The 14094-nt window shown below is 33.3% G+C and overlaps 2 protein-coding genes across 7 annotated transcripts; one reads left to right on the forward strand and one right to left on the reverse strand.

Annotated features, from left to right (window-relative positions):
• Positions 1-29: 29 nt before the first annotated feature.
• LOC115234242 lies at positions 30-10072 on the reverse strand. The gene is made up of 10 exons (XM_029805105.1): positions 9095-10072; positions 7751-8290; positions 7559-7662; positions 7088-7400; positions 6782-6902; positions 5802-5949; positions 4461-5371; positions 2817-3381; positions 2168-2729; positions 30-2049 (listed from the first exon to the last, which is right to left on the reverse strand). Exons 1-10 carry the CDS (start codon positions 9495-9497, stop codon positions 1880-1882), a joined length of 3837 nt encoding a protein of 1278 aa, XP_029660965.1. The 5' UTR covers positions 9498-10072; the 3' UTR covers positions 30-1879.
• Positions 10073-10176: 104 nt separating this feature from the next.
• On the forward strand, positions 10177-13943 carry LOC115234433 (G patch domain-containing protein 2-like). Of its 6 annotated transcripts, none has more exons than XM_029805500.1 (6): positions 10177-10677; positions 11173-11191; positions 11941-12103; positions 12489-12846; positions 12930-13132; positions 13236-13943. In XM_029805500.1, exons 1-6 carry the CDS (start codon positions 10658-10660, stop codon positions 13934-13936), a joined length of 1464 nt encoding a protein of 487 aa, XP_029661360.1. In that variant the 5' UTR covers positions 10177-10657; the 3' UTR covers positions 13937-13943. The 6 variants fall into 6 exon arrangements, with proteins under 6 accessions (XP_029661360.1, XP_029661362.1, XP_029661361.1 ...); XM_029805502.1 differs by having other exon boundaries at positions 10178-10677; positions 11941-12097; XM_029805501.1 differs by lacking the exon at positions 11941-12103 and having other exon boundaries at positions 10178-10677; positions 11173-11348.
• Positions 13944-14094: the final 151 nt, after the last annotated feature.

The following is a 14094-nucleotide window of genomic DNA, read 5'->3' on the forward strand; positions in this document are numbered from 1 at the left end:
TGTATCGTATTGAGTAATATTGTAATTTGTTGTTCTTCCTCGGCTTAAAGTTACATTAGAAATAACAACTGTAAAACAAACAACTATAAAAAGATGATACTGTGAACGTTATTAAACATATAACTGATCTATAAAAAAGAAAATTGTGCAATGTGTTGCAAACATGTGTACTACATGTCTGTCTATTGAAATATTTTATAAACTATGTATATATATCTCCAATCGTTCAACATTTATTTCAATAAAAAAAAAAAAAAATAAAGCAAAAGATAATATGCTCACAGCAGATCGAGATGTGCGTGTCGTTAAACATCCATCGTTCACAAGGTATATTCACGTAAGATCTTTTGTTATACATATAAAAAATTTGTTAATCGGAAATATAAAATCCGCTTGATAAATTATCGAATTCTTATGTATAACAAAACATAGTACAATAAAACATAGCAAATATATGAATTTTCACGCTGCAAAGTAAAAAGTAGCTTCTATAAGCAGTTTATGAAATATAAATGATGAAATATATATATATATATATATATATATGCTAAAATATGTATAATAAAATCTAGACAAACAAAATGTTATGATGCGGAAACTTATGAGTGTATGCTACTGTGTGGGGTTTATCCACCAAATAAATTTCAGTAACATTATTTAAAACAATTTTAATGTGTCCAATTTATATTACTTAAAACTTAAATTTAGCATATCTCTAACATTGTTTTTTCTCTTATCTCATAGTATAAAATATAAATCTCTATTCCTCTAATGTATTTTTTGCAGGAGATAATGTCTCAGGGTCCTAGAAGTAAAGAAACAAATTGTGCCTCATTAAAAGGAATATAGACACAGTCATTATTGAAAACTTACAATTATACGCATTTTGTACTTGGTACATAACGTTATATTTGATTATGCGTTTGTATGTGCAATAAAATAATAAGTATATTACACATTCTACACGATACTACCCCAAAGTTTTGCCATAGTTTCTTTGCAGCGGAAAACTCGTATCCTAAATATATACTAAAGATACAGATACAGTCACATATTATATTTATGTATATAATAATTTTTACAGTTTAACGTCTAAATAGAGCCATATATATAGACCACACGATTTTACACTTTCTGTTACTCCAATCGAAACTGGATGTTATATACTGTAAAATTATAAATCTAATTAATCTTTCGACTCTGAATACCATGCCGCAGGTATCCTGAAAAGAAAAAAAAGAAAGAAGGTCTAATGCATCAACGAGCATTGAAGAAACGATTCATTTCACTCCTGACATTCTTTTTCTTACAGATAAACATACAGTGCAGTTTTGTGTTAATTTCTTACCACATAAGAATCTATAACGTTCACATACTATGTAATCTTGTCGGATTACTTACTTTCAACGCAGGTACACATCACAGCAATTCAGATAAGGTACAGATCTATACCATTTCTTCTTTCTTTCGTACACGAAACAGTAAAATTGTAATATATAAAAGTCAAAATTTTATTTGATTAAATTAACCCACACAAGGATAGTAGAGCATGTCATATCATGTTTACTTCGTAGCAAAGATGGACGCGTCTGATACGCATACATGGTCCCGCGTATTTATCACAAAAGCATTAAATATACCACAATGGCTTTCATCGCTGTACAGTGTGTACCGATACGTTGTAAAGGGTTATTAATCGTTGAAGATTCTATAAAACTCATGGTACATAAATATATAAGTTACTTTCCATCCAAAAATTCGCAATTATTGGAGCACAGACACTGTATAGAGTTAATTTTACAAAATTCCCGAACTTCGCACATGTGTCGCTTTAACGTCTGTTCGCTTCATCCGACTTTTCGTATCATCGCGTCCACTTCTATTGCGCCGCGGTATCTAAAATGCTTTGCCGCCATGTGGCGTGGAAGGGAATTTTCAAGATTTTAACTCGTGTCTTGGGCAACGCGGTTAAGAGAAGCTTTTGTAGTTGTGGCAATGGTAAAATATCGACTTGCGGACTCGCCAGTTGCGGCTGTTGCTTGTCGTCTCCTACAAAATAATCAAATAACGATTCATAATATTATGTATATATATAGTAAAATCAGAGATATTAATGAAAATATGCTAATCTCTCTCAAGTTAATTACCAATGATAACTGCAACATACCTTTTTGATTCTCGTTTTCGTCTTCGACATCCGCAATCAATCGTAAGCAGGGGACAGGTTTTAAAACTGGTATAGAATCTCCAGTAACTTGTTTACTCATAAGATTGCACTGATCAACAAACAGTTCTGTAACCCTGAGTAATTCAAGGGTAACACCCCATATGAAATGTGTCAAATTGTTTGACAATTCCGTGACACCTCCGAGCACCATGTTATTAGATGTTGCTGATTGAGATATGTAAGTTGGTATAATTAGTAACCTCTTGATATTCTTGCAATTAGCAAGACATTTGTCAAATCCATTTTTCACATCAAAATTAACCAACTCCATCTGACAGAGATTTTCCAATTTTGATACGCCTTCAAGGATATCAAATGTACAACAGGATCCTTGACCCTTTTCAAGTCTAAGACGTTCCAATTTATTTAATTTAATTAAAACATTAGTTCCAAACTTGTCGGGAAAGTCAGAACATTCGCCCAATTCTAACGTTTCCAGATTTATTAATACCTGTATAACATCAATTTTCTTCTTTCCAAGTTCTTTAACTGATGTCAAACTCTGTACATAACAAAAAAAATCATATATATTATATATAGAACATATATAAATGTTTTAATCAAAATTATATTAAATATTAGGGCTCACCAGTTGCGTCAAGTGTATCAAGTTTTGTAGAGATGTAAGATCTTGTTGCAATGACATTCCACTTATTGCTTTGAGTCTGAGTTCTTGGCATCGACCTAGGTTTCCAATCGATTCCAAGTTGAGAGAATCACACTTAATCGACATTGCACTCAGTACCTCCAACTGAGGACAACTCTTAATAACTTCTTCGACCACCATGACGGGACATCTGCATAACTCAAGCTTGACGAGACTGGTCACTCGCGGTACAATAGTCAAAAACTTCCTCCAAATGTTATCAGATTCGCCAGAGACTAACATTTTTCTAAGATCTAGGTGTTGCGTACCGCGTCTCTGTAATGTTTCCGCCAGACCGTCCCAATCAGTCACCTGGCTATTCTTCATACGTACTGTCTTCCATAGAGATGGATGAGCCGCTAGATCATGCCACATCTTGCAAACTCGCCCGGCCCGCAGTAGTTCTTGCACTTTAAGATATTGGAAAATACGAAGCAGAGCGTGATAGCCGGCACAAACTGAACTCATGAAATTTTGCTGCTGTTCCATGTCCTGATTTTGCTTCCTCCTGAAAGTATTGAAAGAAGACAACGCACAATTTAAAAACAGATGCTTGACACCTATCTCACATCATACAAAAATAATTTATTTATTTGTATTATAACGATAAAAGTTTATTTTTAAAGAGACTTTTAAAGACGATTAGAAAAGTTATGTCTGTTATATAGTACAATTTTCGATATATGTCCTTGATGATATGAAAAAGCCTCTAGAAAAATAATCTCTGATTGAAAATTTATATATATAAATTATCTATTCCTAGCAACAAGGTGATAAGGCTTAAAACAAAGAAACAAATATAGAAGTGGATATAGGATTGCAGAATGAAAAGGATTGTGAAAATTTATGGGAGAACGCACTAAGAGTTTTTGTTTTCAGCTCGCACACATGTCTTTATATCTGCAAATATAAAAAGTAAAAATGAATTAGATTTTTTCCACTGAAGCACTTATCAGTAGCTTTATTTGTAATTGCAGCATGAATGTAAACATTTATACATAAATGTGCATAGTAAATTAATATCAAGTAAATCGCGCGCGCGCGAGTAATGCGATTGTAGGAATTAATTTACCTTGATACTACAATTACAAAAAAATACCGTGAGAATCAACGGGTGCACATTTTATTTGTTTTTCATATTTGTTGAAAATTTGGCCGCATTTCTAAGAAGCTAAGGCAGTGTGCTTCGATCATAAGATAAAATCAAATTCATTTTTAACATTCGAGATTTTCATATTTCCAAATATAATAAACACATTGGTATATATTGCATTTACAATTTTATATAATTTTTACATATTTATCAAATTTATAATAAAATGTGTTGTCGTAAAACATAAAATCTAATGTATAATTAAGCTAAAAATAAAAGAGAATATAAAAAAGTTTTATATAATTTTTACTGAGTTAGAAGCATGTGTGGATTATTATAGAAAGAGTATTTATAAACTTTGTAAATACAATATGTACAAAGCAACTGCCAAAACCTCAAAAGAGAGTTGCCTTAACTTAAATTACTTGGGAAAAGCATCTTAAATAAGGGATAAAATATAAGAATGTCTACGTGTTTCAAGGATTTACACTTACTTGCTATTTTTAATTTTTGTTACTGTACCCGCTTTACTTGATAACGATTGTCGACGAGCTGCTTTAATTGGTTCAGCGTTTGTTTCAAGAGCGTCTGCAGTATCTGTTGTATGTACTGGTGTACATGCAGGTTTATTTTCAGACAATTTACGATCTATATCTGCTTTTTTCTTGTCAGGCACATAATCTGTGTCAGCAGTGGAAGATTTATTTTCAAATATTTTCTCAACTGACTTATCTCTTTTAGGAATATCTTTACTATCCTTATTATTTTTATTATCTAATTCCTCAGTTATTTCAGTGGTAACTGAAGATGCAGGATCTATCAGATGTGCCATATCTTTTGAAATTTCTTTATCAGATGTAACATTTATTTTTTCCGGTAGATCGATATCTAAGTGTTTAGGTGGAGGTGCACGTAATTTTGTAACAGAATTGTCCACAGTATTCGAAATATCAGTAAGTGAACCATCTTGAAGCATTGGCGGTTTATCGCCAATCTTATCCGGTCTCACTGTTATAGCTGGTTGAACTGCCATTGCATTATTTTTCGGTACTACAATATATCTTTTACCACCCATTAAAGCGATATTTTGAGCCGGTTTCGGCATAGTACCATCGTAACTTTGCAAAAATTCATTTTCCGTTTGAGGGAACCAAGTGCCTTCCTTTTTGTCTATGTTTGATGGTGACGAGTTTGCAGACGGTATTTTGGTAATTTTCGAAAAATTTCTCGTTTGCGCGTCCGTATTATCAGATTTCGGAATTCTTTGCAATTTCGGAGGAGATGAATTAGATTGATGTTTCGATTTTGCATTTTGTGCACCCAACATACTAATTGGAATCAATGGAGGTGGTGTCAAAGATGGATTGTTTGGTGTATGAGATTCTTTAGTATCTGGCTGACAATTCTACAACAGATTTATTTTTATGTATAAAGGTTATCACATTTCAATCTGTGTATATAACAATATTTTTCACATATTTCATGAAATTTAAAAATAATTCTTAAAATAAACTATTGAAAAAAAGTTATTTTTATTAATACAAGTATATATAATAGAAGCTCATCAAAACGTACAATACATAAGTATTGTATATATCTTAATTTTATAACATAAGAAATTTGAACACCTACAATCCAAAACTAATTGAATTTTTTTTATATTCTATAGAAACAAATATTCTGAACAAACAATAAACATGTGAATGGATAAATGAGTAATAAGTTTGATTCCAATTCCATTCACACACTAACAAACAAATCTTTAGCGCAATACTTTATATAATAACTTTAATTAAAGATACATTAAATTCTAATGTGCTACACAGTAAACCTACCTTACAGACATATTCGTCACTGCCTGCAAATTCCATGCCATCGACACATTCAGGATGATATAAACAGAGACAGACTCGACATTGTAAGCTTGGTATTAATCCCATACTTGTCGAACATCTTATGCTGCATGGCTCTTGAACTTTGGGCCTGTAAGACGTGCGTTGAAGAGGGGAAGGAATTCAGGAAAAAACACAAGATTCCCCCATATTAAGGATACGTGAAGGGATCAAAAGGAAAAATAGTTATAAAAATTATAGGCAGAATAAACTTGTCTCCTATCTAAAGACAGTAACTTTGGTATATACATATTATGTTGTATGCATATTAAAGTTATATTCCATAATTATCCATATAATCCATATATACTTGCATATGCAATATGCAAAATCTATGGATATGCATAAATTTAATGCTTTATATAAAAATTCAATAATGTATTTTATTTTCTACTTGCACATAAAACATGAAATGCAAAACTCTAATAAAAAGCAAACAGAAATTAAACTATGTAGTTTAATGACTTCAAAATTTCTCTCTATTTTCTCAAGCATACACAAAGTAAAATAGAACAATTCATATATAAAATATATACTATATTATGATAATATTAAATGTATATATTCGGCTATTAATAATTAAATTGAGAGATTATAAACTTCAAATTTTTAATTGTCAATGTGTTATTTCACTATAAAGTTTTTAGTATTGACATGTTATGCATATAATATGATATACCAAAATATTCTTTTATATTTGATATTAATGGAGACATCAGAATGTTTTAAATATTCAATAAGTAAATTTTTCATATATGTATATAAATATACATATATATACTCACATCCATATAAACATACACAGAAATATTTCAGAAACCTTTTTTGTGTTATCTTTCTGATTAAATTTACATTCAAGATAATATCGAACAATGCATTACATGCTAATAATGAAAGTAAAATTAAATAATTCAAATACTTACGTTAGCAATCTTTTAGTTTTAACAGAAGTAACCTTCTCGGCTACTTGCTGACTTCGTCTTGTATTTGCAATACTTCGTTGAGGTGGAAGCATCTCACTTTCTTCAACTGATGGTTTCATTTCTGTTATACAGATTTCAAGATAAATTTATGAAAATTTATTTTGTAATAATTTTAAAGAAAAAAACACTTTTCTTTTATATATTCTTTTAATAATTATATGAATTTAAGTATATATATATATATATATATAAAGGAAGGGAATACAAGATTGTGTGAAAATATAATATTTAAACATAAAAACATACTTATTTGAGGAGTTTTCTTTGCAGTTGCTTTTGTCTTATATGCCGGAGAGGCTGATGCTTTTGTTGATTTGGGGGTAGCTTTTGTAGACACTGGAACAGGTGCAGGAACGGGTTTTGAAACTTCTGCAACAGGTGCAGGAACAGGGGCAGGAGACTCCTGTACTGACTTCCTTGTTGCAGTTTCCTGTAATGACTTTCTTGTTGTAGGTTCCTGTACTGTTTTTTTTACTACAGGTTCTTGTACTGGCTTTTTCGTTGGTGAGGCTTTCTTATTACCAAAAGATTTTCTTCCCATCGTAGATCCTCCTGAGCTCTGCAATATCAATAAATATCAAGTTTTCATTAGAAAGACTCTTAATAGTAGATTAATATATTAAATAAAATAATATAATATATTAAACTAATATATTATTTAAATAGAGCAATATTTTATAATGATAAAACTTAAATGTAAAAACTCTAAGAACATACTCCTATTCTTTTAGCGTGTCGAACAATCTCCTTTTCAGGATCATTAAGCCCAACAGGTTCTTTGAAGAATGTAAAGTTGTCAATGGTCAATTCCTTTGAACTAACTATAAGATAAAAATCAATTGTGATATTTCTAATATATTCATATAATTAATTAAAGTTACATGTTATTTTCCATCACTATATACTTACGACATTCTGCAACCTCTCTAAAACTCCTGACTTTTTTACCCTTTGGTGTATAATAATAGATATCAGCCATTCTTTTAAAAGAGGAATCATTACTAGCTCTAAATACTAGCTCTCGCTTCCATCCATATTTAAATGGCTCTTTGTATAATGGATTTGACATATCAACAGGAGCTTTTTGCCTTCCTCCTGGACTGGCGCCACGAGAAACGCGACTACTTTTTGATTTTTGTGATATCGCAGATGGACTACTTGCAGCTGATGACGAATTTGCTGATCTAATGGAAGTTATTTCAATTTTGTTTGGTTCCACTTCAGAATCTATGCTATTTGGTATATCAATGGAATCTGTTTCTGATTTGTCAGACTCCTTTTCCTTTTTAATCTTTCCTATACTCAAATGTTCCATACTATCTGTCTCGTAAATATAGGTTTTCATATCGTCAGAATCTTGATCGTCTTCTCTTTTTCCTCTAATGTCAAAGCTCCTTCTTGAATATCTCACACGTTTTACAAGTTGGACTTCTGCCATTTCAGCTTCAGCTATGATAAAACACATTAAAAATTTGCAAATCTGACATTTTTCAAAAATAATATAAATATTACAATAATGCATATAAAACTTTTGCTACAACGTTTCTACATAAATAATCCATTACATTTCTTTCATAATAGAAAAAAATATAATAATATAAATAATTTATTAAACTTTTTCTATTTTTGTTTTAGTTTTTTTCCTAATATTTTGTTTTATATATACATATATATATATATATTGTTATATAGTTCAGTAATTATTTTCAAAGTACTAAAAAGAATTATTACACAACAGAAAACTACCATGTAATTATACTATATAAATCTTATTTTTTTTACATTTCTACATGTAAAAATAAGATTTATATAATATAATTACATGGTAGTTTTCTGTTGTGTAATAATTGTTTACACACATGTGTATATATGTACATAATATAGAAATTAAACTACTATTATATAAACAAGTGATATAATTGTGTGTTATACTTTATAAAAAAGTACCAATATATTATATTTTATTGTCATTTTCTTGTCTGTGATTTTTTTCGCCTACTTATTGATTTTTCAACTGACTTTAGCTTTATATGATTTTTCAGTGTCAAAAGTTTCACATACATTAACGAAAGATATTCAATGTAAACAAAGAAATTTTCAGATAAATCTCAATAAAAAGTTCATGTATTAATTTTTCCATTAAATTCGAGAAAGAGAATTGCACAAAAATAAAAGAAATAAAAATATTTTCAAAAAAGAGGAACATATATAATTATCTCTTCGCCTCAGTTTCAAGACCGAACATAATATTACCAATGAGTTTCTTCAGAACGTGACTACCCGGTTGCAATTCGAGCCCCTTCGAATCGAAGCCGTTGAACTCCGAGTCCTCGGAGCTGACGTCCTCGAGTTCCGAGAATTTACGTTTACGTCCCCTCGTTCCGAGCGGCTCCGTCGCGTCGCTCTCGATGGTGCTCGTGGAGTTGGCCTTGAGCTTTTTCATCTTCCTGCGCGGAAAGGGCGAACCGTGTTTCTTGGGCGAGCCTTTCAGATCGCCGTTAACCTCTTGCGCGTTACTGTCCGCGTCACCGGCCACTGCTTTGCTGCTCGGCGATTCCTCCATTGGCACGGCAGTATCACCACCGTCGCCGCTTTCGAGGTTAGAATCCTCGCGCGATACTTCGGCGTTCCCGCCATTCACGTTCGCGCCGTCCATCACGGCGACTCAATCGCCGAAACGAGGCTGCAGTCTACTTCTCGTAAACGCCGCTCTTTTCGCGCTAATCAACACAATATCGTGCGTCGTTCCTCGTCGTCAATTATCGTGTCGCACGTTCACTAAAGTGCACCGCGCGTCAAAATAGATCCGCTGGCTATCACAAAGAAGCACCACACAGGCAGTCAATCTGTCTCACTCTTTTTCTCTCTCTCTCTCTCTCTCTCTTGCTCTCTCCTCCCCTCCTTCACCCACACGCTACAGTCTCCTCGCGTCGGCCCGCCGTGATCCCGCGCTCATCTGGCCCGCGGATGCGCACCGGACGTGCGCAAATGACCACTACGCGCTATTTACACAATTCCGTGATCGTCGCTGGGCTTGTCGCGCGACGCGTCCACAAACGGTCGTGCATTACGTCCGCCTACGCCCGCACCTTCACGCACGATGACACCGATCACGCCGTCCGAGCGTCACGCTCACACACGCGGATCTCGAACGAAAAATCGGCCTCGGAAGCCACGCAACATTCACGGAGCGTCTGTCCGCGCGACGAAGTACCGGAAATGGCCGTGGAGATATGCGCATGCCGCGTTCTAAGCGCCACCGTCGATCGGACCTGCAGCTGCACGCGCATGAATGCCCCTTTTTTTTAGTGATTTTTGGAACGCGGCCGATAACATAATATGGGAAGTCGTTTGGAACTAGCGTTTGTAACAAAGATTGAAATTACACGTTTATATGCTATTTTCTTATGTGCATTTGCACATAATAGAATGGTATGAAAAAGACAAGAGCGATACAAAGGATAAATAGCGATGCATCGCGATGACGTATTATTTCAGAATTCTTCAGGACGCATTCTCATGAAACAACCGATGCGTTGCACCATCGCACGCATCATGCATAAATAAATGTGTACCGTTTGTACACACATACACAACACATGCACACATAAATATATGTGTAGGTATACTTTTGTCTACTTTTGTAGATGCGATTCGCTACGGTGTGCGATTAAACATACGGAGAGAAGATAGTTTGACAATTGATAGTCTTGACAGATCTGACGTTCGAGACGCTGCGCGATCTTTTGTTCATTTCATTGTCGGTCGACAAGTAGACCGAGTTTAACAATGAGACATTTTTGAGGCGAGGCTCTCATGGACATTACTTGTAAGAGGTGAGCAGCAGGATGTTACGTATTGTCACACACGAAAGTTAAAAGCCGACGCAACCGCGATTTATTTTGACCCCCTCTTCGACGATTGACGACACGTATCATAGATGTTTCGATAAACTCATCCTTTTCGGGGTCGCCCTATGTGTGCCTTTCTACTACGGACATCACGATCTGCGATCGAGGAGTTTCTCTAAAAATGGATCGCGAATTAATCGTAACTCTGGTCTGGCAAAAATCGATGCCATAGAAACTTTGATATAAAAATGTGAATAACATTCGAAAAAATGTCATACAAAGTTGAACCAATATATATATTACTTCATTGAAAAATGTACATATTGTATATTAAAATTAGATATAATGAAGACTATGGAAGCTAATAATATGGATGTTAATAAACGAGATTATAAACTATATAATAAAACATAAAAGGAGTGTAAATATGTATACTCATTAAATAGGATATATAAATAATCAATATAATTTATTTTCCAGTAAAAAACGCATCCTTCAAATGGAGCGTGTTTTCAAAGCTGTACCGGCGGATTTAAGAGTAAAAATGGAGGCCCTTGTGCACGATTTGACTTTGGCACTTGAGGAAAGCAGCAGCAGCGCGAATCTCAGACGCAGATGGGGCATTAGGAGAAGGGCACGTTCTACGGGGAATATTCGTAAGTGTAAGGGAATAAAATTAAACACAATCTTAAAAATTCAGTTTTTACCTAACAAATCAACCCACTGACCTGCGAATCCAATGCATAGAGTTTCTCTCTCGTCGTGCACCGTCGCTGCATCAATGCGCACCGCAAGTTAAATATATATATATATATATATATACATGTATGTATATATATATATATATACATGTATGTGTATATATGTGCGCGCGTATATATTTAATGTAACAGGTTTTTTAAATTTAGTTTTATTTTTACAAAAAAATTTATTAAGATACTTTAAACTAAAAAGATTAAAGCTTTTTATAAAAAATTTTAATTTTATTTTATAAAAAAATTTTTATGAAAAAGATCTGATTGTATATATGTATATTTATTGTTACACCGGTTTTTTTTCTCAATAAAATGTATATATACATACAAATATACAACCATATATAGAGCACTTTCATCCTTTGTATAAATTTTTGGTATTGTAAAAACTCAGTGTTAATAATTATATAATATAAAGAAACTATAAAAATTTTGATATGAATAATATTTTATAACAAAAAATAGCCTTGAATTAAAAAATATGTAAATACAAATGGAGCGTGTTTTCAAAGCTGTACCGGCGGATTTAAGAGTAAAAATGGAGGCCCTTGTGCACGATTTGACTTTGGCACTTGAGGAAAGCAGCAGCAGCGCGAATCTCAGACGCAGATGGGGCATTAGGAGAAGGGCACGTTCTACGGGGAATATTCGTAAGTGTAAGGGAATAAAATTAAACACAATCTTAAAAATTAAGTTTTTACCTAAAAAATCAATCAGACACTAACAAACATGAAAATAATAAAACATGTCTTATGCATTCTAACATGAAAATAATATAGTATATGGATTCTAATTACACTTACACAATTAACAATTTTCTGTAAGGCATAATGTGAATTATCGAGAAAAGATTATCTGTAAAAACCAATTTTTATAACATAAAGAAGTTAATTTTATGTAATCATATGTGATCTTTGAAAATTAAACATGCAATGCATTATGAGATATAACGAGTAACTGATAAATATACTTTGTATTATTATATACAAAAAAAAGCACTATTACGTTTTTAGTATTATTATATATAATAATACTTTGCAGCGGCTTTAAGTATGAACAGACATTCAGATGACAGCTCATCTTCTATTTGCGAAGTTCGTATTCCAAAAACTGCCAGTGTTTCGAAATACCAATCTGACAGCGATGATACAAATCAGACCAAACGTTTCGCGCATTTCTCGAATTTAAATAACGCCAGTAATATAGAAAGTGACTCAGTAAACGAAAATTTTGTACCAAGAGCAAATACAAGACGCAAGAGAAAATTTAAAAAAATGGCCATTGATTCTGACTCTAATGCATCCACTTCTCAAGCAGTGGCAATTATGTCAACTTCAACATTTAGTGGGAAAAAACGTATTTTTCGAAATGACTGTAAAAATAGATACAGCGCTATATGGTAAGAAAATAATTTATAATTATTTATTCTTTATATATGATAAGAAGCGTGACAAACATATTTATATAATATTTACATTTCAGGTGCGGGAAACGTAAGAGGTCGTGTAGAGAACGTTCCATAGATTGCGAGATGAGAATATCTAAACCAACCAAAAATGCAAAGCCGAAAAATCGAGGTAAAATGCAAGGCGAAGACACTGTAGATCATTCGCGTATATCTAGTTCAAGCATCTCGTCTAGCGATTCAGAAGCAGGTCTCATTACTAACGATGAGGATAGGGAAGGTATGCTAGACTTAAAGACTTTAGAGTATTCATGTATTGCTTGGAATATAACAGATATATTATGTAAAATATTACAAATTAAATATCTAATTTTTTTTCGCAGGAGACGATGAACAATCAGATTGGATCGGTGAGTCGAGTTGGCGAGACGATGGAGATAGCACCAGTGACGATAAAACCACATCAGATTCGACTTTTCAAATGATACTGCATGGCGAACACTCAGTAGCCGAAGCCAAGAGGAATTATAAACAAAGAATACAACGGATTCGCGAAGGTCTCAGCGGTAGAGAGATCCGCGCTGGGCGACGTCATGTCGATAACAAACCGGGTTATTCCATCATAACGTCGGCTAACGAGAAGGTCTCGCGATTCCTGCAAGATCCCACTCAGAGCGAGCTGAAACTGCATCCTATGCGACAACCCGAACGAGAGAAGCTACGTCGACTCGCCAACCTATACAGTTTAAGCTTGAAAGGCGATTTAGGCTGCCCGATACTATACAAAACGCGACATACGACACAGGCTGTGTGCGTAGATCAAGTGTCATTGAACAGACTATCGGACTATAAGAGATTGCGAAAGACACCCCCAAATTCACCGAATTCGGATTCCACAATGCAAACCGAAGAGCCACAGACTTCCAGCACAAGTTTTGGCTTAGAGATTATACAACAAGGGCAAAATATATTAGCAGACTTACAAACATTTTCTTCGATTAAATGGGACAACGAAAGTATGGATATCGAGATACAACAAGGACAGTCAAAGTTTCCTGATTTTGGACACTCTAAATCAAGTTAAATATATATATATAATTAAAAAATATGTAAATCTATAATTTTATTCAAAAACTATATGATATCATAGATTATAATATATTGAAAACTGTGATATATACATATATATTCAATGTGTTATAATCTGGAAAAAATTATATCTGTAAAATTAAAGGTTTAGCT

Source organism: Formica exsecta, unplaced genomic scaffold, assembly GCF_003651465.1.
Source record: "Formica exsecta isolate Colony F162 unplaced genomic scaffold, ASM365146v1 scaffold2, whole genome shotgun sequence".
Taxonomy (NCBI): Eukaryota; Metazoa; Arthropoda; class Insecta; order Hymenoptera; family Formicidae; genus Formica; species Formica exsecta.

Excerpts from the sequence above, each read along its gene's own strand:
- LOC115234433 (XM_029805500.1), top strand. The coding sequence starts at position 10,658 with ATGGACATTACTTGTAAGAG. Across the intron at positions 12,847-12,929 it reads AATAGATACAGCGCTATATG|GTGCGGGAAACGTAAGAGGT; the intron begins GTAAGAAAATAA and ends TTTACATTTCAG. Across the intron at positions 13,133-13,235 it reads TAACGATGAGGATAGGGAAG|GAGACGATGAACAATCAGAT; the intron begins GTATGCTAGACT and ends TTTTTTTCGCAG.
- LOC115234242 (XM_029805105.1), bottom strand. The coding sequence starts at position 9,497 with ATGGACGGCGCGAACGTGAATGGCGGGAACGCCGAAGTATCGCGCGAG. Across the intron at positions 5,950-6,781 it reads AAAACTAAAAGATTGCTAAC|GCCCAAAGTTCAAGAGCCAT; the intron begins GTAAGTATTTGA and ends CACGTCTTACAG. Across the intron at positions 2,050-2,167 it reads CGAAAACGAGAATCAAAAAG|GAGACGACAAGCAACAGCCG; the intron begins GTATGTTGCAGT and ends ATTATTTTGTAG.